The 21787-nt window shown below is 44.0% G+C and overlaps 1 protein-coding gene across 3 annotated transcripts in view; it reads left to right on the top strand.

The window, feature by feature from the left end:
* Window positions 1-82: 82 nt before the first annotated feature.
* The window catches only part of MUC4 (mucin 4, cell surface associated), a 54034-nt gene continuing 32329 nt past the window's right edge, over window positions 83-21787 (top strand). For 2 of the 3 annotated variants that reach the window (XM_082458493.1, XM_082458495.1), the window contains exon 1: window positions 83-378. In XM_082458493.1, coding sequence (XP_082314619.1) covers window positions 297-378 — 82 coding nt within the window. In that variant the 5' untranslated portion in view covers window positions 83-296. The remainder of the gene's footprint in view (window positions 379-21787) is intronic. The other variant, XM_082458494.1, reaches the window with a different exon arrangement.

Raw genomic sequence — 21787 nt, forward strand, 5'->3', positions numbered from 1 at the left:
CCTACTTGGCTCAGGCTGACTAGGAACGGAGCAAAGGGTGTATCTGTGTTTATATTTTTTATTTTTTCCTGGTGGGGGAAGGGGGTGGAGATTGAGGAAAGAAAAGATATGGCAAGGATGATTGGCACGGAGCCCCGCCTTCTTTTGTCCGCTTCCCCTGGTACTCTGGCCCCTCAGGGAAATACACCTGTTTAAGGCCAGCAGCCAGCGGGGACAGGTTCACCTCTGCTCCTCACACAACCACTTCGGTGCTGACGAGCTTCCCCAGGGGAGCGTGAGGGACTCTTTCTGGAGTCATGAGGGCTGTCCACTGGAGGAGGGTCCCCTGTGTGTTCCTGGGCTGCTTGTGTTCCTGCGTCCTTGGGCCAGTGCTCCTGGGTAAGTGATGCACCTGGGGCAGCATTCTGGGGACAGGGTAGCTGACTTCGCCGATCCCATCCGAGGAGCTGGGGTCTGTCATGGGAGAGAGACAGAGAGGCAGAGAGAGGTGAATGGATAGAGATGGGACAATATGGGGGAGAGAGAGGGAGAACGCTAAAGAGACCGAGGAAGGAGGATGTAGAGACAGAGAGAAGCAGGGAGATGGGGGAGTGTCCTGGTTTGGGGAAACCCACTGGGGGAACCAGGGCTTATTTTGTGGAAAGAGACAGGTAGGCAGAACTGTAGAAAAAGGGAGAGAGAGTTGAGAAGGAATGACACAGAAAAACAAGAAAGCTGGATAACAACTGGAAGAAAAACTTACAGAAAGATATAGAGTCAGAGGAAAAGACAGGTGAGAAACAGATGAGTCAAAGCAAAGTAGATCCAGAGAGAGGAGGGAATCAGAGGAGACAGGCAGGATGGAAAGGAAGGACCAGGGGAGAAAAGAAGCGACTGGCTTGGAGAAAAAACGCAGGACTAAAGGGCAGCTGAGACAGGCAGTCGGCTTCTTGCCTCTGAACTTGGGTTTAAAAGCTTCCTCTTGGGCTAATGCCCCCAGGGCAGGGCTCACAGCCCAGGTGTTGGCCTTGGCCTCCGCCACACCCTGACTGCCCGCCTCTGTCTGGAGCTGCAAGTAGAGCTGGAACTAAGGCCTTTTGGAGAAGCTCCCCCTGGGTCCCCTGTCCCTTCCTCACTACCTTCCAAGCTGCCCCCCTGGCCCCAGGGCCAGGTTTCATTCTGTATTTCAGGGTGTCTGAGTCTTCTGAAAGTCTCTGGGGCCAGGAGAGGGTGAGGGGTCAGGACCCCAAACCGAAGATATAATCACAGCTCCCTCCCCTCCTCAGCAGGCCTGGGGAACCTTCACCCAAGGAATCATTTCTCACACAGTGGGTCAGAGGAACACACTCTCTTACAGATAGTAAGAGGCACAATGCCAGGGATGTGGAAGATTCCACCTTCCTTGAAATGTTTAAGGGCTTGGCTAAGACCAAACAGAACGCCCACCCTCTACACCACCCTCACACCCAAAGCCCCTCATCCTCCCTACTCATCATGCAGTGAGGAAACAGAGGCCAGAAGGAGCCTTCGGAACCTTCTGTTGCCAGCCCCACAGGGTCTGTTCCTGGGGGTAAACTAAGGGGTGTCTGTAGGAGTCATGACCATGGGCAATGGGGAGAAGGTGGTTTGGATTTAGGGACCTTGGGTCCACTCTTGGCTTTGCTGCTAAGTGATCTGGTCCCATTACCAGGTCCTATTGTATCTCTCTCCAGGCCTCCGTTCCCCAATGGAAAAAGGATGGCATGACCTCTGGATTGCTGAGTTCTTAAGTTTTGATATTCTGTGATTTAAAGTCAACACAAAAAGTGTTCAGTACCGGCTCTGCACTCGGCCCTGCATTAGGGTTGTCAAGGTCAGGAGGAGCCACGAAGTGTGTGGAGAGGAGCCCGAAGGGGCAAGGACTGGGGTGGGAGTGGGCAGGGGAAGGCAGGTGGGGAGCAATGGGGTGTGAGCGAGAGGAGGACCTTGAAGTTGGAAGGGAGTCCCCATGATGGCTCTGAAGCCGCGCAGGGTGCCCTGGAACCGAGTCCTGTGCATTGCGAAAGGGCACAAGATGGAGCAGGGCCAGGAAAGGAGGGGGAGTGGGATGGGAGGTGGTGCCCCAGGCATGTGACCAAGCATCCAGAGGACCTTGGAGGGAAAAGTAGTCTCTGCTGGACAAGCAGTGAGTCCCCCACATCTGCCGGGGTGGGGAGTTCTGGGAAAGTGGGAACTGGTCAGTCCCATTCCCTTGGCTCCCTGAAGGGGACTCACGAGGGACCTGCCTATATCTGAACCCAGAGTCTGCTTCCACATTGCTGCCAACACCCTCACCCAGGCCTGGGTCATCCTTGGAGCAGGTGTCTGAGCCTTCACCCCAGGGTAAAGGGAGAAACCCTGGGGTTTCCATGAAGGTGCTATAGTGTAAGGGCTTCCTTAGGAAAAAGGAAAAAGCCCTGGATCCTGAAGGGGAAACGGGAAGAGAAGGGTGGACAGAGGCGGACTGGACAGGGAGCCAGCGGAGACGTGGTGCCTACAGGTAGCTCCCGGCAGGAATGGCTTAGAAGGAAGCCTGGCAACCCTGATTCCACGCGCTCTGGCAAGAAAACAAGGTAAAATAAGCCTCAGTCTCCCATACTATCAGTGGCCCAGTAACCGAGGGGCCACTGCCCTGCACAGCCACTGGGAGGCTATGGGACTGTAGCAAGTGCAGGACGGTGGAGATCCACGGCCACAGAGGGCCCCAGGGAGGGCTCTCCTGCTTCCCTTCTCTCCGAGAACCTCTAATCTCTCTGTCAGTTTAGGACAGGCCCACCCAACTTGCCACCAATGGCACCCAAGCCCTCCACAGGCTATCTGCCCCCCACCCCAGGAAACCCTCCCTGTGCTTGTGGACATCCAAAAGGAGAAAGTCCCTGAACAGGAAAATCAATCAAATTTCAGTCAATGGCTTGCAAAATGTATAGCAAAAATCAGGAAGTTCAAACCAGAAGACCCCATGTCAAAATTGCCTCTTACCAGCCCAGGGGATGTGAGAAAAGAACCTTTAACTTGGTGTCTTCATTGGCAAAATTAGTGAAGTGGAAAGAAGCTATTTCACAGGGTTGTGGTGAAGATTAAATAAGGTAGTATCTAGTACAAAGTAGAAGATCCATAATATCTTGTTTGACAGACAGACCACTGCATGTTATTTTTTAAATTTTAATTTAATTTTATTTTACAATGTATTAAACTATAGTTGATTTTCAATATTGTGTTAGTTTCAGGTGTACACCTTCAGATTCTTTTCCATTATAGGTTATTACAAGATATTGAATACAGTTTCATGTGCCATACAGTAGATTCTTATATATCTATTTTATATACAGTAGTGTGTATCTATTAATCCCATACTCCTAATTTATCCCTGCCCCTCCTTTCCCCTTTGGTAACCATAAGTTTGTTTTCTACATCTGTGAGTCTGTTTCTATCTTGTATACAGATTCATTTGTACTATTTTTTAGATTCTTCATATAAGTGACATCATATGATGTTTGTCTTTCTCTGCCTGACTTACTTCACTTAGTATGATACTGTCTAGGTCCATCCATGTTGCTGCAAATGGCAATATGTCGGGACCACTGCATTTCAGAGCTGGGAAGCTGGGGCAGGAGGATGATGGAGGCAGAGTGGAAAGGGCACCTCTGTTGGCTCGGAGGCATTCCCATTCATCCAAGGATCTTTGAGCTCTAAAAAGCCACCCTCAATCTTCCTGTGGGTTTGCAAGGGTCCGCTTGGTTTATTCAGAATGTGGCATCTCGCATGAGCTGATGCTGAATGCCAGTTCCACCGTGCGGCAGAGGCCCCGCTCCCTGACACCGCAGCTGCACGCTTCCTTGCGTGGCAATCTCCTCCACACCCTTGGTTTCTGGACTCAGCTCCAGAGGCAGAGGCTGTCCTGGCAGGGTTTGACACACCAGTGATTTATCTCCGTTGCCAGGAGAGGCCAAGAAGCGGTCGGCCTTTTACGTGCTCAAACAAGCAGTTTGCTACCGTGTCTGTTCTCTGGTTTCGTGGTGCGGCTGAATGCTTCAGAGAAGCACCCACCAAGCCACCTCTCCCAAGGCCAGGACTAAGGACTTTCCAGCCATCTCTCCTCCTACTTCCAACCTTTCGCCTTCCACCAGGCTGAATTCATGGCAGCAAATACTTAGTCACTGTTGTGTCCCTGTCTCCAACACAGCACTGAAGAGTTCAGTTGAAATGAACTCAATTTGTTGGTGTTTCATAGAGGTTTAAATACTCAACATTTTCCATGAGACTCCAAAGCAACCCCAGGAACTGGGCGTCTGTGTTTGCACACGAGGCCTCCATAGTCGTGGCCAGGCTCCTACGGAGGGTGCTGGCTTTGCGGCAGGCAGCTCGGTTCTCCTCGTGTGCATTTTTAAGGTCTGCATAGACATCTCCGCTCTATACAGATGTCCCCAACTAAAATTGCAGTTTGAGTTTGACAGTGGGTTTGGAGAAATTCAGAACAGGAAAGAGTGTGGAGTTATTCATTCACTTGCTGAATTTCCACTCATGCCAAATGCTCTGGACACAAGGATGACGAAGTCATGGTTCCAGCCTCCCAAGCTTGTGTGAGGTCACACAGCCTGTAAATAAGGCAGCTGGGCCTAGAAGGCAGGTCCCCTGACTCCTCGGTCACTGCATTTGCATTGTGGTACACAAGCTCTATAAACCAGCCCTGCTCATTGATAGAGGATGAACAGAAGCACCCACACCTCGTGCTGAGATATTCATTCGTTCATTCATTCATTCATTCATACATTTGTTAGTTAAACAACTATTTAAGGAGCGTCTCCTATGTGCCTGACATTGTTCTAGGGCAGTGCTGTGTGAACACAGTGAAGAATGGAACAGATGGGGCCCAGCCTCCTGGAGCTAAGATCTAGTATGCAGAGAGATATGAAATAATTACAGAAAAATTCCCAACTGCAAATGTGGTGTTATGTTGAACAGGTATTATGATGAGAGTAAAATAGGGAAACTTCATTTGGATTAGTAAGTCCACCAAGGCCTCTCTGAGGAAGTGCCGTACATATGAGTTGAGACCTGAAGGTTAAGTAGTAAGTGAGGTGGAAATTGGTAGGGTTGGGGGGAGTAGGGGGGGAGTGGAGGAGGGAGAGGAAGCATGAACCAGGCAGGGGAAGATGTGCAGAGCAAGGAAAGAGCTTGACCCTTTGGAGAACTTGAAAGAGGTAGACAGGTCCAGATGATATAAGCCTTGTAAGCCGTGGAATGGATTGTGGATTTTAAGGAACTAAAATGCGCACAGACAGTAAGGGGTTTTAGGTAAAGGATTGATGTGATCAGATCTGAACTTTGGAATGGTTGCTCTGGATACCATGGAGGGAAATGGATTGGAAGGGGACAAGGGTAAAACAAAAACTAGTTAGGAGCTGGCTGCGGGAGTCCAGCCCCAAGGTACCATGGCATGGCCTGGTGGTAGCAATGGAGATCTGGGAAGAGAGTGGATAACTGTAAAAACAGCAGCAAACAGAGCTTCTGCCATAATAAGGACGTAGTCACAAGGATTGCTGCCTTTGCCAGGATCTCAGGACCTTGTAAAGACCAAGATAACAGGCAGTGCAGAGTGCCGTTTATTGAGCTTAGGTACTGAGCTAAGCATTTTACATACATTACCCCATTGGTATTACTATTATCTACCATCATCCCACTTTTATAGATAAGGACCTCAAGCCTCAGAGAGGTCAAGTAACTTGCCCAAGTCAAACAGTGAATGTTGGTCAGTCCAACTCTGGAAACAACGGTCATTTTTTTTTTGAAATTGAGGTATGGTTGATTTATAATGTTGTGTTAGATTCTGGCATACAGCAAAGTGATTCAGTTATATGTATTGATATATACATATATATTATTTTTCATATTCTTTTCCATTATGGTTTATTTTAAGATATTGAATATAGTTCCCTGTGCTAAACAGTAGGACACTGTTGTTTATCTATTTTACATGTAGTAGTGTATATCTGTTAATCCCAAATTCCTAATTTATCCCTCCCCGCTTCCCCCTCGGTAACCATGAGTTTGTTTTCTATCTATGTCTGTGAGTCTGTGGAACCCACACTCTTAACCACTTGTCTCCATTGACTTGTCCCTGTCAGTCTCAGAAAGGACCTTGTTAGGGGGCATCAGCAGTACCACGTCTGTCTGGAATCACAGCTAAAACAACCAAACAAACACCAAATCATAATAGTTACTACCATATCATTTTCCTGCTTCATTCCCTACTCCCCCAAGTCAGAGACCAGCTGACCTGTGTTCTGAGGGAACCGGGGTATCGGAAAAGTCACTGATGTCATTACAGCTTTCTCAAGCCTCCCTTCTTTTCCTCATCAGTAAATGGAGCAATCTCCTTAGAGCTGACTGCTAAAAAAAATTAGGTCAATAACACCAAAGAAAATTGACTTCGCAGTTGGCTTCAAAGCAAGAACTTTCTCTCTCCTTCCCAACTGTACCCGCTGAAGTCACACCCCAAACAATGCCTATTCTTCACCTTGGATATCACCACAGGTCATTTGACCTAATGTCTGGTGTAGCAGACATTAGGTGTAGCAGCAGTGAGGTTGCCCTGGTGATAACCCCAGAAGCTCTGGAACCAAGTCAAGAAGCGTCACAACCTAGCTTTTACCGTCTGCTCAGCACAGCTCCAACTTTCCTTTTCCTCGATGCCCTCCTTGCCTCAGAAGTCCCATCTCCAGCTTCCAATATCTTGGTTTTGGAGCTTGTCTCTCCCTGGCCCCAGTCGAGGCAGGCCCACCCTCCTAGCCAAGGGTGGCCCTCAGGAGTCTGGCTACCTTTTGCCACAGCAGTGTTCACACTGCCCAGGCTGCAGCCATCGTGTTGGTCTTCTGACCTCAGGACCACTGTGACAGTCACAGGAGAAATTGATGCCATTTCACCCTCTCTCAGCTAAAGGGACCAAAGACCAGGGGATGGGAACACATGAATTCATTCATTCAACAGATGTCTATGAAGTAATTCCTGTATGCCAGCCATCGTTCCAGGTGCTGGAGATATCTTGAGATCAGTTATCCTAAGGGCATTTTGAGTTAGCATCTTTCCTCATCATGAATTCTAGGAACAGTGGAGGAAAGATACACAGCAGACACAACAGTGGTCACAGTTTCTGTTTCCTCTAACAGCAGGAACACAAACACAACCACCAGCTCCATTGTCACCCGTCACAGTTCCTATAGCAGGGGCTCCAACAGCCATCACATCCATCACCTAACACCCACCCATCATCCCTGAGGGGCAGCTCTGGGAAGTCTCCAGCTCCCAAATCCTGACCACAGAGGGGCAGAAGCCTGAAATCACCCACAGCCCAGAAACCTCTCAGAAATTTCAGCCTTTGATCACCAAGAATTTCTGAGAGGATGACAGTCTTCATCCTTGATCCTGGGAAGTGCAGACCCAGCTGTCTGTGAGCAGCAGTTTCTACATCCTCCTTCCTCCTCTGTGGGAGGGGCTGAGGCTGCATCCCGTTGAAGATGGGGGGCTATGTCGATTCTGAGACTGATACACATACAAATGGCCCTGGTCTCCCTGCATAGGATGGCAAGGAGGGTGGTTATGCCTCTTTCCTCCAACTTCTTCACAACTTTCAGGGCACCTGCCACCCATCTGTGAGTCAACTTTCTCTTCAAGGTGAATCTTGCAGTTGGCTGATTTCCTTGGCTCTATACTGCCCTAGGCACAGCCCAGTGAAGAGCCCCACAAATCAGGAAATAACAGCAGAAAAGTGAAACTTTGTAGGTGATATGGCATATGGGTTCCTCACCTCCAGTTCCAAGAATAACTCAAGACAAACAGACCAGGCACTAAGAAGAAGCCTCTGCCCACAATGCACGCAAGCAAGACACAGGCTTTGTATTCTCCTCAGGGAGTGACTTCACCACTATGTGGGAACGCTATCTCCCACTATCATCACCGCTTCTGCCACCATTCCTTCACCTGAGTCAACAGCACACCCATCACCGCCTCATACCTGTGGAGTCACCAGAGGGCCACACAGGAGAAATGAGGCCTATCAGCACCATCACACTGGCCGTCCCTGCAGCCCTGAGAGCACTGGGGCAACAGCTGGCCATCTCCCCCTGGACACAGTTCAAGGGGAGAAGAATAACGGCCTTGCGGGGACATCTCTGACTGCAGTGGTAGCAGAGAAATCCATGGCAGGTTCCAGGACTGCGAGTGAGGAACGCCCCACCTCAGTGCCAGCTCTGGTGTCCTCACTGTCCTTAGATGCAGGTTCCTCCTCTGGAAGAACTTCTTCCACTAAAACTAACCATTTTAGGTGACACGTGTCTTCTGACAGCAGTCTTATCACCGCAAGAGGTCAACAGCCATCACAACTCACTCCAACATCATCACAGACAAGGAGACACCAAGAAAATTGGCAGAAACCTCCTGGTGTCACTTGCCCCTGAAAATGTGTCAGACTTGTTCCCAGGCTCAGACCACTGCATGTGGCAAGCCAAGAGCTCGGGCAGGTCAGTCACCGTCCCTTACTTTATCTCTCCTGAGGTAGCGTTAGGAGAGCCCAAATTGTGGAGAGGCCATGAACTTGGTGACAGCCCCACAGCTGAGCCCTGTCCCTCACAAGGTATGCAATGTTGGGCAAGTCACTTAGCCTGTCCAAATCTCAGTTTCCTCATCTGTGAAATGGGGGTACTGTTAACTAAGAGAAGCTATAAAGCACTCCACAAATATGTGGTATCAAAATTGTTATTATTTATAGAGTGAAAATATGCCTGATGAGAGAAGTATGAAATAAATTCCTATTCCCAATGGTGGGGGTCAGTTAATCACAAGTCAGTTGACACTCAAGAACTTGATGTGAAGACAGTGTCTCCACAGAAACTGTCAATAGGGTAGAAATGCCTTGGTAAGAGGCATTCCTTATTACAGAAACCATTCTGCAGTGCAGACAGAGCCACTGACAAGGCTCTCAAACACTCTTCTCAGCCACAACCAGAGGAAGGTCAGCCAGCACCAAGTGGCCTCCCTCTGAGGACCCTGGTTTCCTTATCAGTAGTGAGAGGATGACAGGACCAATTCCAGCCACCAGTCTCCATGGCTCTGATAAAACAATGAGACCCTGCCCTCAGGATCCAAGCAGCTGCCTTCTAGGGCAGGCAATCCAGGTGTTTTCTAAAGCGATCCCTGCTACAGAGACGATAGTAGAAATTCCCCTTCCTGGTCCCCATAGCTGAAGATCAGCCCAGCAGTGGTGTGATGGAAGCTAAGAGTCAGGGTGGGAAATGGAGGAATCGGGAAGAGCAGTTAAGAGGTAGCTGCAATAGTTAATGACGATAACACAGCAAAGTGAACAGGAGACAGTGTGGGAGAAATACAGTAATTTGGAGGAATAATAGTTGGTCCCAAACTCTGTTGCTGGCAACAAGGAAGAGGAAGGAATCAAAGATGACTCAGGGATTTCTGGCCTGAATATCTGGGTTACAGTTAACTGAAGTTACAATTAACCTAAGGAAGGAAGATAGAAGAAACAGTTTGAGAGAAAGTTCAACTTGGACATGTTGCATTTGACAGGCCAGCCAGGAAATGGCTGGAAAAGTGAGTCTGGAAAATGGGTGTGAAGTCAGGGTAGAATTATGTATTTGTAAGGTGTGAACATAGATGTAATTTAGCCAGAGAGAAAGTGTGGAAGGAGAGGGGAAGGGCTGGAGTTGATCCCCGAAGGCTGACTTCATCTGGGAGCTGAGGAGGGAAGAGAAGAGGTGAAGGGAACAAAAGGAACAAGGAATGTGTTGGGAGGAAAGAATCCTTCAGCCTCTGTGAGGACAATACTGTGCAAATACCAAAGGGACACTGGTCAGGGAGAGACTGTTGAGGTAGATGCTCAATAAATGTTTGTTGAATGAGTGAATGGATGGTGCCAAATTTTACAGAAATTAATGGGAACTGAGAAGAAAATTTGTTTTGGTGCTTAGGAAGGAGTTTTTTGGTAACATTGGGGGAAAGTGTCTTCAGTGAGGTGACTGAGGTGGAGGAGAGAGAATAAGGAGTAGATGATAAAGAACACGTGGAGAGTGTAGACCCTTCTGTCAGGATGCTCACCTGAAACGACAGATAGGGATGTGGAGGACACAATATGGATGAGAGACTTTTATTTTAGGTCAAGAAAGACCTGGGCATGATAGTCAGGAGAAGAGAAGGAGCAATGCAGAAAGGGGCCCTCGGACAGAGAGAAGTGATGGACTAAACCATCTGACAGGGGAAGGAGGAAACAGACAGGGCACTGGGCATGCGTACGTGCGTGCGTGTACACAGCTTTTCAGTGAAGACTTAGCCTTTCTTTTTAGGTAGGATAGGGTACCTGGTGAAGGCAGAGACATTTCCTGGTGGAGAGGTTTTTGGGACATTGAAGGAGATCAAGTTAGATGGCTTTGGTCTTTTCAGTGAAGTAGAAGGTAGAGTGTCATAGAGAAAGGAGGTAGAGGACGGGAGAGGAGAGGAGGGAAGGGGAGGGGAGAGGAAGGGAGAGGAGAGGAGAAACATATTTCTCTCAAATATCAACTCTCCACAGTCAAATCCTTAGCTCTCTGCTCTGCAAATATATTACGTATTTGTCCAGGGTGAGAATGACAACGGGCTTCCGTTGTCTAACAATCTGATGAAAACTGAAAAGCCTGACTTGAGTTCTGCTAAAAAACAAGGTCAGTTCATTCCAGCAAAGCTTGAGCAGCAAGAATAAGGCTGGGAATATTCTTTAGAACAAAGCTTGGTCAAGACCCCCAATATCTGTGACTTCAGTAAGGTGGTTTTAGCTTACAAAAAAATGTTAAGAGCAGATACTATCATTTTAAGGATGGTGTTTCTTAAAATGTAGCCCATAGACCACCTGTATCAGAATCACCCTGGGCACATGTTAAAATGCAGGTTTCTGGATCCCATCCCACACATGGGGAATCGGAAGGGGTGGTAGGACCCAGAACGTATCCTTACAAGCTCCTGTAGGGATTTGGATGCACCCTATCTTTTGAGAACCACTTTCTTACCAATAACAACTTCTCTATAGCCTTCCTCCCTCACCAGGATTTCGTGCCTAAGAATAACCTACTCAAGTTTAGCAGGTTGGGTTATCTGCAAATTGTTTTCATAAATAGCTGAATAATCCGCTGAAGGAGCAGCTTAAGACATTGTTTAAATGGTGGTGAAAGACAAATACAATACTGTAGTTTTGATGTAACTAATGCTAATCTCTTCCTTCTAACAACGAGCCCAACAGATTTAGAACTTGTTAAGACTGCACCTAACAGTAAAACTCTGTCATCAACGTGAAGGGGCTCACTTGCCTTCTTATACACTGGAGCAGGAGACTCTAATCAACTCAGCGCATGGTTAGCAAGTTCTTTAAAGATTCAAAAGGACACAGCCCTGTTTGACAATATTTAAAACTGGTACTGCCAAAACAAGATTTTTCTCAAAGCGAGTGGGTATTGGGAAACATGTACTTGCTCATATACTGCCAGTGGGACTGTACATTAGCACAGCTTTTCTGCAAAGAAATTTGGCAGTATGTATCAATGACATGAAGACTTTTATAACAGCATTAACCAGTAATTCCACGTACAGAAATTTATGTTGAGGAAATGAGCTGAAATAATGAAAACAAAACAAAATATCATACAGAAAGATAGTCATCAAAGCTTTATTTATAATAAACAGCCTAAGTGTCAAACAGTAAGTTAATTATGGGAATATTATTTGATGTAAAAAGGTGATGTCCAATGTTCCACAAGGGACACAGACTCTCTCCCTCTCTTTCTCTCCCTCTCTCTTTCCCTCTCTCTCTCTCTCTCTCTCTCTCACCCACACACCCACACCCACACCCACACCCACACACACTAGCAACACATGGAACAAGCATAAAATAAGGTTTATTAAGGAAAAACTTCCAAGCAAAGTGCACATGATCCCTGAGCTCTCATTATTTCACAGAGAGGGGGTTATAGCAGGACACAATGGAGGAAGTGTTCTAGGAGAGAGACCTGCCCTTGTGCTGCTGCTGTTTGTAGGGAAATGGGAATGGTAACAATGCAAGTTTTCAGGTTGAGGGAATGGCTCTGTTAGGAAAGGGGACCTCCAGAGCTCAGCCAGTGGTGTTCACATAAAACACCCAAGATCTTGCTGTTGACATTAGCTGGCCCAATCCCCCTGAGCCAGCTCTTCCATGCCTACAAAAGGAGGAAGAGAAAGAACTACCATCAGAGACAGGAAAGATTTGTTTTTCTTCAGGCTATCTGTACAAAGAATAAAGGCATGAAGAAATGCTTATGATATCAGGTAAAATGTTTAAAAAGAATGCAAAGTTATATATGCTAGGTAAGTTGAACTATATATTTTTTAAAGCATAGGAAAAATCTTGGAAGGACACATAACAATGTGATTGTCTGGGGAGTGAGATTATGGGGTTTTGGTCTTTCAAAGATCTATAGTTTACAATTTTTATATAATGAGTATGTCTTCTTTAATATATTTCAATATCATATAACTTTGTCCATAAAGATCAAGCACATCTTTTGTTGGATTTATTATTAGGTACTTTATATTTGTCACTATCAAAAACACTACCACCAAAAAACTTTTTTTTGCTGATGTATAGGAATGCAGTCATTTAAAAATTTTTTGGTCATATATGTAAAACTTTGCTAATGATTTATAAATTTAGGGAGTTTTCTATGTAAACAATTATATCACCTGCAAATAATCACACATTTGTTTCTTCCCTTCCATACCAAAAAGAACTTCTCTATACCTTCATACCTTTGTTTATTTTTCTTATTTTATTGCACTGGCTAGACCTCCAGCCTGATGTCGAATAGAAGTTGTTATAGCTGGCATCCTGGACTCATTCTGAATTTTAAAGGAAATATTTTCAATGTTTTATCTTTAAGTATGATGTTTACTACGGGGTTTTATTGATATTGTTGAGCAGGTTAAGGGAGTTCACTTCTGTTTTTAGTTTGCTAGGAATTTTAACGGGATGAGTATTGAATTTTATCATAGTTTTTCTGCATCTGTTGTGATGATCATGTTTTCCCTTCCTTCTGTTTATATGATGATTTATATATTTTAATAAAGTTTTATATTTTTCTTGTATTTCTGGTTTAAACAGCTTGATCATGATATATTTTTTTGTAAATCCAATATTGATCTTAGCTTGTTAATATTTTGTTTAAGACATTTCCGTCCATATTATTACTGAGATTTACTGATCTATAGTTTTCCTTTCTTACACTGTCTTTGCATCTTGGTATTATACTAACCTTACAAAATTAGTTGTAGAGCATTCCCTCTTTTACTAAACTCTGGAAGAGTTTGTATAAATTGAAATTATCTATTCCTTGAATGTCTGGTGAAAATTGCCTATAAAATCATCTCGACCTACATTTTGTGAGGGATGGACTTTTTCTCTTTTAACTGATGATTCAGTTTGGAATAGTTTATATTCAGATTTCCTATTTTTTTTCTCAATTACTTTTCTTTTTTTTCTTTTTAAATTTATTTATTTATTTTGGCTGTGTTGGGTCTTTGTTACTGCACGTGGGCTTTTCTCTAGTTGCGGTGAGCAGGGGCTACTCTTCCTTGCGGTGCGCAGGCTTCTCACTGTGGTGGCTTCTCTTATTGCGGAGCATAGGCTTTAGGCACGTGGACTTCAGTAGTTGAGGCTCACGGGCTTAGTTGCTCCGCTGCATGTGGGATCTTCCTGGACCAGGGCTCGAACCAGTGTCCCCTGCATTGGCAGGTAGATTCTTAACCACTGCACCACCAGGGAAGTCCTCAATTACCTTTCTTTTCAATTTTTTAAATTGTGGTAAAATACACATACATAAAATTTACTATCTTTACTGTTTTTGAGTGACATTAAATACATTTATAATGTTGCAGTACTGTCACCACCATCCATCCCCAGAATTCTTTTCACCCGTAAAACTGAAAGTCTATACCCATTAAACAATAACTCCCCACTTCCCTCTTCCCCCCAGCCCTTGGCAACTGCCATTCTACTTTCTGTCTCAATTTTGACAGGTCTAAGTACCTCATATAAGTGGAATCATACAATATTTATCTTTTTGTGACTTGCTTATTTCACTTAGCATAATGTCCTAAAGATTTGCCCATGTTGTAGCATATGTCAGAATTTTGTTCCTTTTTAAGGCTGAATAATATTCCATTGTACGTATATATCACATTTGGTTATCAACTTATCTATCAATAAATGTTGTCTGGGTTTGGTATCAGGGTAATGCTGGCCTAAAAGAATGAGTTAGAAAGTGTTCCTTCCTCTTCAGTTTATTGGAAAGGTTTGAAAAGGATTGGTGTTAGTTTTTCTTTAAGTGTTTGGTAGAATTCACCAATGAAGCCATCAGGTCCAGTGCTTTTCTTTGTTGGTTCAATCTCCTTATGAGTTATAAGTCTGTTTGGATTTTCTATTTCTTCATTATTTCCTTCCTTTTGCTAAGAGTGTGTCTATTTTGTCTTCAAAAAAACAACTTTTGGCCTTATTCTGTTTTCAATTGTTTTTCTATCACTAAGTTCTGTTCTTTTTTTATATATATACATTTATTTATTTATTTTTATTTTTTTTAATTTTATTTTTGGCTGCGTTGGGTCTTCGTTGCTGTGCGTGGGCTTTCTCTAGTTGCGGTGAGCAGGGGCTACTCTTCGTTGCGGTGTGCAGGCTTCTCATTGCAGTGGCTTCTCTTGTTGCAGGGCACGGGCTCTAGGCGTGCAGGCTTCAGTAGTTGTGGCACACGGGCTCAGTAGTTGTGGCTCGTGGGCTCTAGAGCACAGGCTCAGTAGTTGTGGCGCATGGGCTTAGTTGCTCCACGGCATGTGGGATCTTCCCGGACCAGGGCTCGAACCCATGTCTCCTGCATTTGTAGGCAGATTCTTAACCACTGCACCAGCAGGGAAGTCCTGCTGTTCTTAATTATATTGTTCATTCAGCTTTCTTTTTCTTTTTTCTGTCTGATTTTTCTAGTCCATCTTTTCACTGAGGGTTCCAGCTTTATGCAGAAGATACTCAATTTACAGTGTCCTGATCTAAGATTCTGTCTCCTTTCCCCATGCAGCCCTTAAATCCCCTAACTCTAGATCTCAGAAATACATGCAAATCTTGTGAGAGCACTTACTTATTCTCTTAGTTTTCAACTCCTTCGCTCCTGAGTGTCTCCCTCTCTTTCTTCTGTTCTCAGTTCAGCATTCAGACAACACTTATTACACATTATTTGTCATTTGCAGGTTTTGTAAAGGCTTATCTCTTCTGCCATATTGCTGGAAATGGAGCTGTACTACTTTTATAAACAAAAAAATCTTTACTTAAAAAATTGGGCTGTGCAGTCATGAAACTTTTGCTGCTGATACTGATTTTAGCAGAAGTGATGCAGGCTCTGACAAGATTTAATTGCCAAGAATCTATAATAAGTTTAGTAAGTTTGGCATGTAAATAGCTTCTGTCTGGTGACTCAAAGCCAGATGACAGAGCGTTGCTTTTATTTATGTTTTTAGGAAAATAAAATAAGCCTAATAATAATTGCATAGTGTATGTTTTCCAATCCAAACCTTATCTAGAGAAACCAAGTTTTGGAACTTTACTGAGGAGAGAGCAGGTATAGAATATGGAGTCTTACAAACAAATCTACTCATAATTCTGAATAAAGGAAGTCCCCTTTTAAAGTCTAAGCAGAGTCATTTTGGGTTAAATAGGAACCCAAGGACTTTCTAACACAGCTCTGCAGCTCAATCCATGCATTTGTCCATAACAGCTTAGAAGCGTGTCACCTGTAATTAGTTACTATTAATAAATAGTAGGTGAGTCACTTTCTTTTTAACAAATTAGAGCTGATTCATAGTCATTCTCACTCAAAAGTCTCAATTGTTTTCTTTTTAAAAAAATTTTACGGAAGTATGGTTGATTTATGATGTTGTATTAATTTCTGCTGTACAGCAAAGTGACTCAGTTATACATATATATATATATTCTTTTTCATATTCTTTTCCATTATGGTTTATCACAGGATATTGAATATAGTTCCCTTTACTACACAGTAGGACCTTGTTTATCCATTAAACTGCTTTCTTCAGAAGAGAAAGTGGTGAAATTGCAGTCACCTCCAGGAACAGCACTCAAACCTAAATTCTTCTCTAGGAGTTTGTCTCATGTGAACTATATCCCTCCAACTAGTTGTGAGCACAGAGGTTAAAAAAATTTTTTTGAGAACAGCAAGGGACCTAATAAAAACCAAAAAGAGTAAGTTCCTAAGCAGGGGAAAGACTCACATTTTCTTGGTTTCTTCTTGGTTTAGAAGACTCATGGACCTTAAAGTTCAGGAGGATGGTATTCTCTCCTGGCTGGCAGGGTTTGTCTGTAGCTAGTGTGAGTGCAGTCAAATATTTTAAATAAAATAGGTTGACATTTAAACATTTTGCCAGGCCAATAAATTGAAAAAAAATTAGGCATGATCAATTAAATTTACATCATGTTATGATGTGGTCAGGGCTAGAGTATGTGTACTTACTCATTAGGTTTCTGCTAGATTGGGACAAATGTTAAAAATAAAAATAAAAATTAAAAAAGGTAGAAATTTAATTTGCTTTTAAAAAAATGCTATAATTCAGGTTGAAAGGGTTAACACTCCCTCCCATTATGGAGTTTAAAATAGTCTGGTCACTATTCTAGTCTAATGCTGCCTTCTTTCTCATAAGGAAGATGAGTTGTTAGATTCCTGAGATTTTTTTCTTAACAATTTGAAGCAGCCCTAATCAGGCTGCCTCATTCTGTGGGAATCCTGCTTCTCCATCCCTTAGCCTTTATTGTAGCATTTTTTAAAGCTTCCCTCCAGGCATGTCTAAACCTCCGACCTGGCACAAGTTTTATCGACCAGACCTAACCTGGGCTCATTTAGCCTCGGTATTGCCTGGCAACCCAGGAACGCACACACTTGGGACTGAGTCATTTCCTTCTGCTCAGATACTGCTTATTCTCCACAGTGACGGAACTTGTCTTCATCTTTTGTACCTCTCAGGGCGGTCTTAAGGGAAGGAGTATTTGGTGACTTTAGCAGGAAGACTGGCCATTTCAAACCAAATAAAAAATATTAAAATTTAATCTTATTCTAAATTCCTTGAAAAAAATTGATAATGCTTTTTCATTTCAAAAACACATTCACGTTATAGGATTTTTTAAAAATTAGTGTATGTAGTTGACAAATTTACTTTTGAGGCCCTGAATGTATATGTCAGAGGCCTCAACCACCTAGAGAAGCACTTTCTTCTAGATATTAACCTTATTAATGCTCTGAGTGTTTTGAATTTGACTAATCAGGAAAAATCTCCCCCTTCAATTAAGTATTTTGAAACTGGCTATTGTCATCACCTTGGAGAAAAGAGCTCTTTTCAAAGAAAGAGTAGTGTCTTAGCCTTGATGTTCATATTACTTAAGAGAATAACATCTCTTGATAAATGGAAAAGGTACTTCTATATAGAACCAAATACTGCAAATTTGTTTAAAACTGGATTCATTGTTGTACTCTATAACTACTGGAAAAAAATTAGTGTCAACATAAGGGTTGAATCAAAAAGAAGTTAGCTCTGTGGTTTTTTCAATAAAGTTTTTTGGAAGTTAAAGATAGTTTGGGGGGAAAAATCAGATAAGGTATCTGAACTAATGTAAAATATAAAATGAAGTTAGATTATCATCAGTGAACTGCCACTATTATGCCTATCTCTTTATCACTGGGTGGATACTTTTGTTGAGACCGTCTACAAAAAGGGCCACACAATGACTTTCATGGGCGCTAGGCACTTTTGTCTTCCTGGGCTTCTTCCTCTGATTAAAAAAAAAATTAAAAACTATACTTCATTACTGTGTTGGACTAATGCATTCAAGGCTGGATTCATTATTACATATTCATTATAATTACATTGATTTTTTTTTCCTTCTGATTGTAAAAGAAATTAACATGAAAACAATTTTATTGATCCTAAAAGTAGCTTGGGCCCCAGGCCCTGTGGCTCTATGCCTCACCTACTTGGGGGCTTGCTGGCAACACTAAGGCAGTGGTGCCTTGAGAAGCAGCTTGCTGAGGTTTGTTAAAAGGGGGTCGGCCTGTTCTCAGGACCTCCCACATGGTTCTAAAAACCAACAGAATTCATGCTACTCCCATTTAAAAAGAAAAAGTAAGGTAGCAAGGGAAAGTCTGGATTGTAGGTAGAGGGACCACCCACAAAGATGGTCCTCAGAGACAGTAAAATGAAATAAAAATAACTGTATATCTGAATATAAGAGAGAGTCCAGGGCTTCCATGGTGGTGCAGTGGTTAAGAATCCGCCTGCCAATGCAGGGGAAACGGGTTCGATCCCTCGTCTGCGAAGACCCCACATGTCGCGGAGCAACTAAGCCCGTGCGCCACAACTACTGAGCCTGCGCTCTAGAGCCACAACTGCTGAAGCCCCGTGCCTAGAGCCCGTGCTCCACAACAAGAGAAGCCACCGCAATGAGAAGCCCGCACACCGCAATGAGAAACCCACACACCGCAACAAAGAGTAGCACCCGCTTGCTGCATCTACAGAAAAGCCAGCGCGCAGCAATGAAGACCCAATGCAGCCAAAAAAAAAAAAAAAAAGAGAGAGAGAGAGCATCCACCCAAAAAACACCCACAATATTCCAGAGAAGAGGGAGTCCTCATAAATTCTCTTGTATTATTCGGTCTACTCCCAAATGCTTTATACTGAATAAACAAAGTTGTTTAAGACAGTACAAGTAGTTGACATGTACTGTCAACAGTACATGTATCTAGCCGTGTCAGACATTCAAATACACAAGTTCATAATATTTCCCTTTCCTTGCTCTTCAAAGAAGGTCCTGATGAGTCAGCAAAATTCTTAGGTATTTGAGATGGGGTACGAGAGAGAAATGAAGGAGGAAAAGAAGATCAGAAGGTTATCACTGGGGAAGAAAACTGAAGGATTTTTAGAAATAGAATTAGGAGACAGGTGAGAAGGAAAACTGAGAAATAAGCACTAGGTTAAGGAAAAGAAAAAGAAGCTATGAAAAAGGCAGAAGGCTACTCATCTCCTTTATCATGTTTGAGAAATGTTTATATAGGATATGCAAAAATTTGAGTGCTTTTCATTGAATGAACAGTGTGCATATTTTAATTAAAACACTGTTCTGAGACTGCAGCTCATGGACCTTGGCTTCCATATAAGCCTTATATGGGGAAGGTAGGAGTATACTAGGCCAGTTTCAATTACCATACCCACAAAATTAATGGTAATGGAGAAAATGTTAGCACAAAGACATTCACTGAAATATTACTTATGACTAGGTGCCACAGTGTTGGTAGAAACCTTAGACATGGTTAAATAATTAATCCTGCAGCCATTTATTCTGAAGCCCTGTGATATAGAGTGATACATGTGCAAAATGATTGTGTTATAAACTTTCCAGCTTCACAGAAGGAACCTTTCTTGTCTCATGAGTCCTTGTATCTTATATTTAAAGGCACTGCCGAAACAAGCACAGCTGGAACTCCATCTGCCACAAATGGACACTATCTGACGAGTAGTGTTACTGAGGAACTGTCCCCTTCTAGTATCAGCCACACACTTCTCCCAGCATTGGAATCGTCCACAGTAACAACCTCAACAAAGTCCATTGTATACCAAGCAAAAGGCACATCACATTCTGTTACTAGTGATTTTGCTCCAGTCACTCTGGCAGTCTCAACAACACCTGGAGAGGAGGGAAAAACAAAAGCATCCTCTTCCAGATCCACTACTCAGGAAACATTAGAATCTTCTCAGGACCAGCAGACTCAGCCCACAGAGACCAGGGAAAATAACCAAACCACAACCATAGCAGCAGCAAGCCAGTCATTACCTTCATCCAGATCAGGTACACATATAAGAAAATGGAGAATTACTCAGGAGACATCCCCTTCAGGTGAAACAACCAATTCATCCCAGGCCAGTGTGAGCCACACACCTGCAAAAACATCAGAAATGTTGACAACACCAACCTCAACAGACGGAAATTTCTCCCCATCTAGTGGAAGCAACACATCTCCTAACACATCAGAGAGGATGACATCACCAGCTTCAACAGACAGCAGTGTAGAAAACACAAGAGACACATCACCAAGAGTAACGAAAAATATCACTCCAGTGACCTCAACAGTCTCAAACACAACTGGACTAGAGGAACAATCAACCTTATACTCTTCCACCACTTCTACTGAGGAAACATCAGCATCTTCTCAGGACCAACGGACTCTCAGCATGGAAATCACCAGAGAAACTCAAAGCACCACCATCACAGATGTGACCACATCAAATCCCTCATCATCCCCAAGTGGACACACTCTTACAGAAGGCACTCCCCCGGAGACATCCTCTTCAGGTGAAACACCCACTTCATCCCCAGCCAGTGTGAGCCACACACCTGCAACAATATCAGAAATGTTGACTACACCAACCTCAACAGACAGAAATTTCTCCCCATCTAGTGGAAGCAACACATCTCCTACAACATCAGAGGTGATGACATCACCAGCTTCAACAGACACCAGTGTAGAAAGCACAAGGCAAACCTCACCAGCTGTAACAAGAAATATCACTACAGTAGCCTCGATAGTCTCAATGACAACGGGACTAGGGGAACATTCAACGTTACCCTCTTCCACCACTTCTACTGAGGAAACATCAGCATCTTCTCAGGACCACCCGACTCTCAGCATGGAAACCACCAGAGAAACTCAAAGCACCACCATCACAGATGTGACCACATCAACTCCCTCATCATCCCCAAGTGGACACACTCTTACAGAAGGCACTCCCCAGGAGACATCCTCTTCAGGTGAAACACCCACTTTATCCCCAGCCAGTGTGAGCCACACACCTGCGACAACATCAGAAATGTTGACCACACCAACCTCAACAGACAGAAATTTCTCCCCATCTAGTGGAAGCAACACATCTCCTACAACATCAGAGGTGATGACATCACCAGCTTCAACAGACACCAGTGTAGAAAGCACAAGGCAAATCTCACCAGCTGTAACAAGAAATATCACGCCAGTACCCTCGATAGTCTCAATGACAAATGGACTACGGGAACAATCAACCTTACCCTCTTCCACCATTTCTACTGAGGTAACATCAGCATCTTCTCAGGACCACCCGACTCTCAGCATGGAAACCACCAGAGAAACTGAAAGCACCACCATCACAGATGTGACCACATCAACTCCCTCATTATCCCCAAGTGGACACACTCTTACAGAAGGCACTCCCCGGGAGACATCCTCTTCAGGTGAAACACCCACTTCATCCCCAGCCGGTGTGAGCCACACATCTGCAACAACATCAGAAATATTGACAACACCAACCTCAACAGACAGAAATTTCTCCCCATCTAGTGGAAGCAACACATCTCCTACAACATCAGAGAGGATGACATCACCAGCTTCAACAGACACCAGTGTAGAAAGCACAAGAGACACATCACCAAGTGTAACAAAAAATATCACTCCACTGACCTCAACAGTCTCAAACACAACCGGACTAGGGGAACAATCAACGTTACCCTCTTCCACCACTTCTACTGAGGAAACATCAGCATCTTCTCAGGACCACCCGACTCTCAGCATGGAAACCACCAGAGAAACTCAAAGCACCACCATCACAGATGTGACCACATCAAATCCCTCATCATCCCCAAGTGGACACACTCTTA

This window comes from Balaenoptera physalus (assembly GCF_965194825.1).
Source record: "Balaenoptera physalus genome assembly, chromosome: 4".
NCBI classification, from domain to species: domain Eukaryota; kingdom Metazoa; phylum Chordata; class Mammalia; order Artiodactyla; family Balaenopteridae; genus Balaenoptera; species Balaenoptera physalus.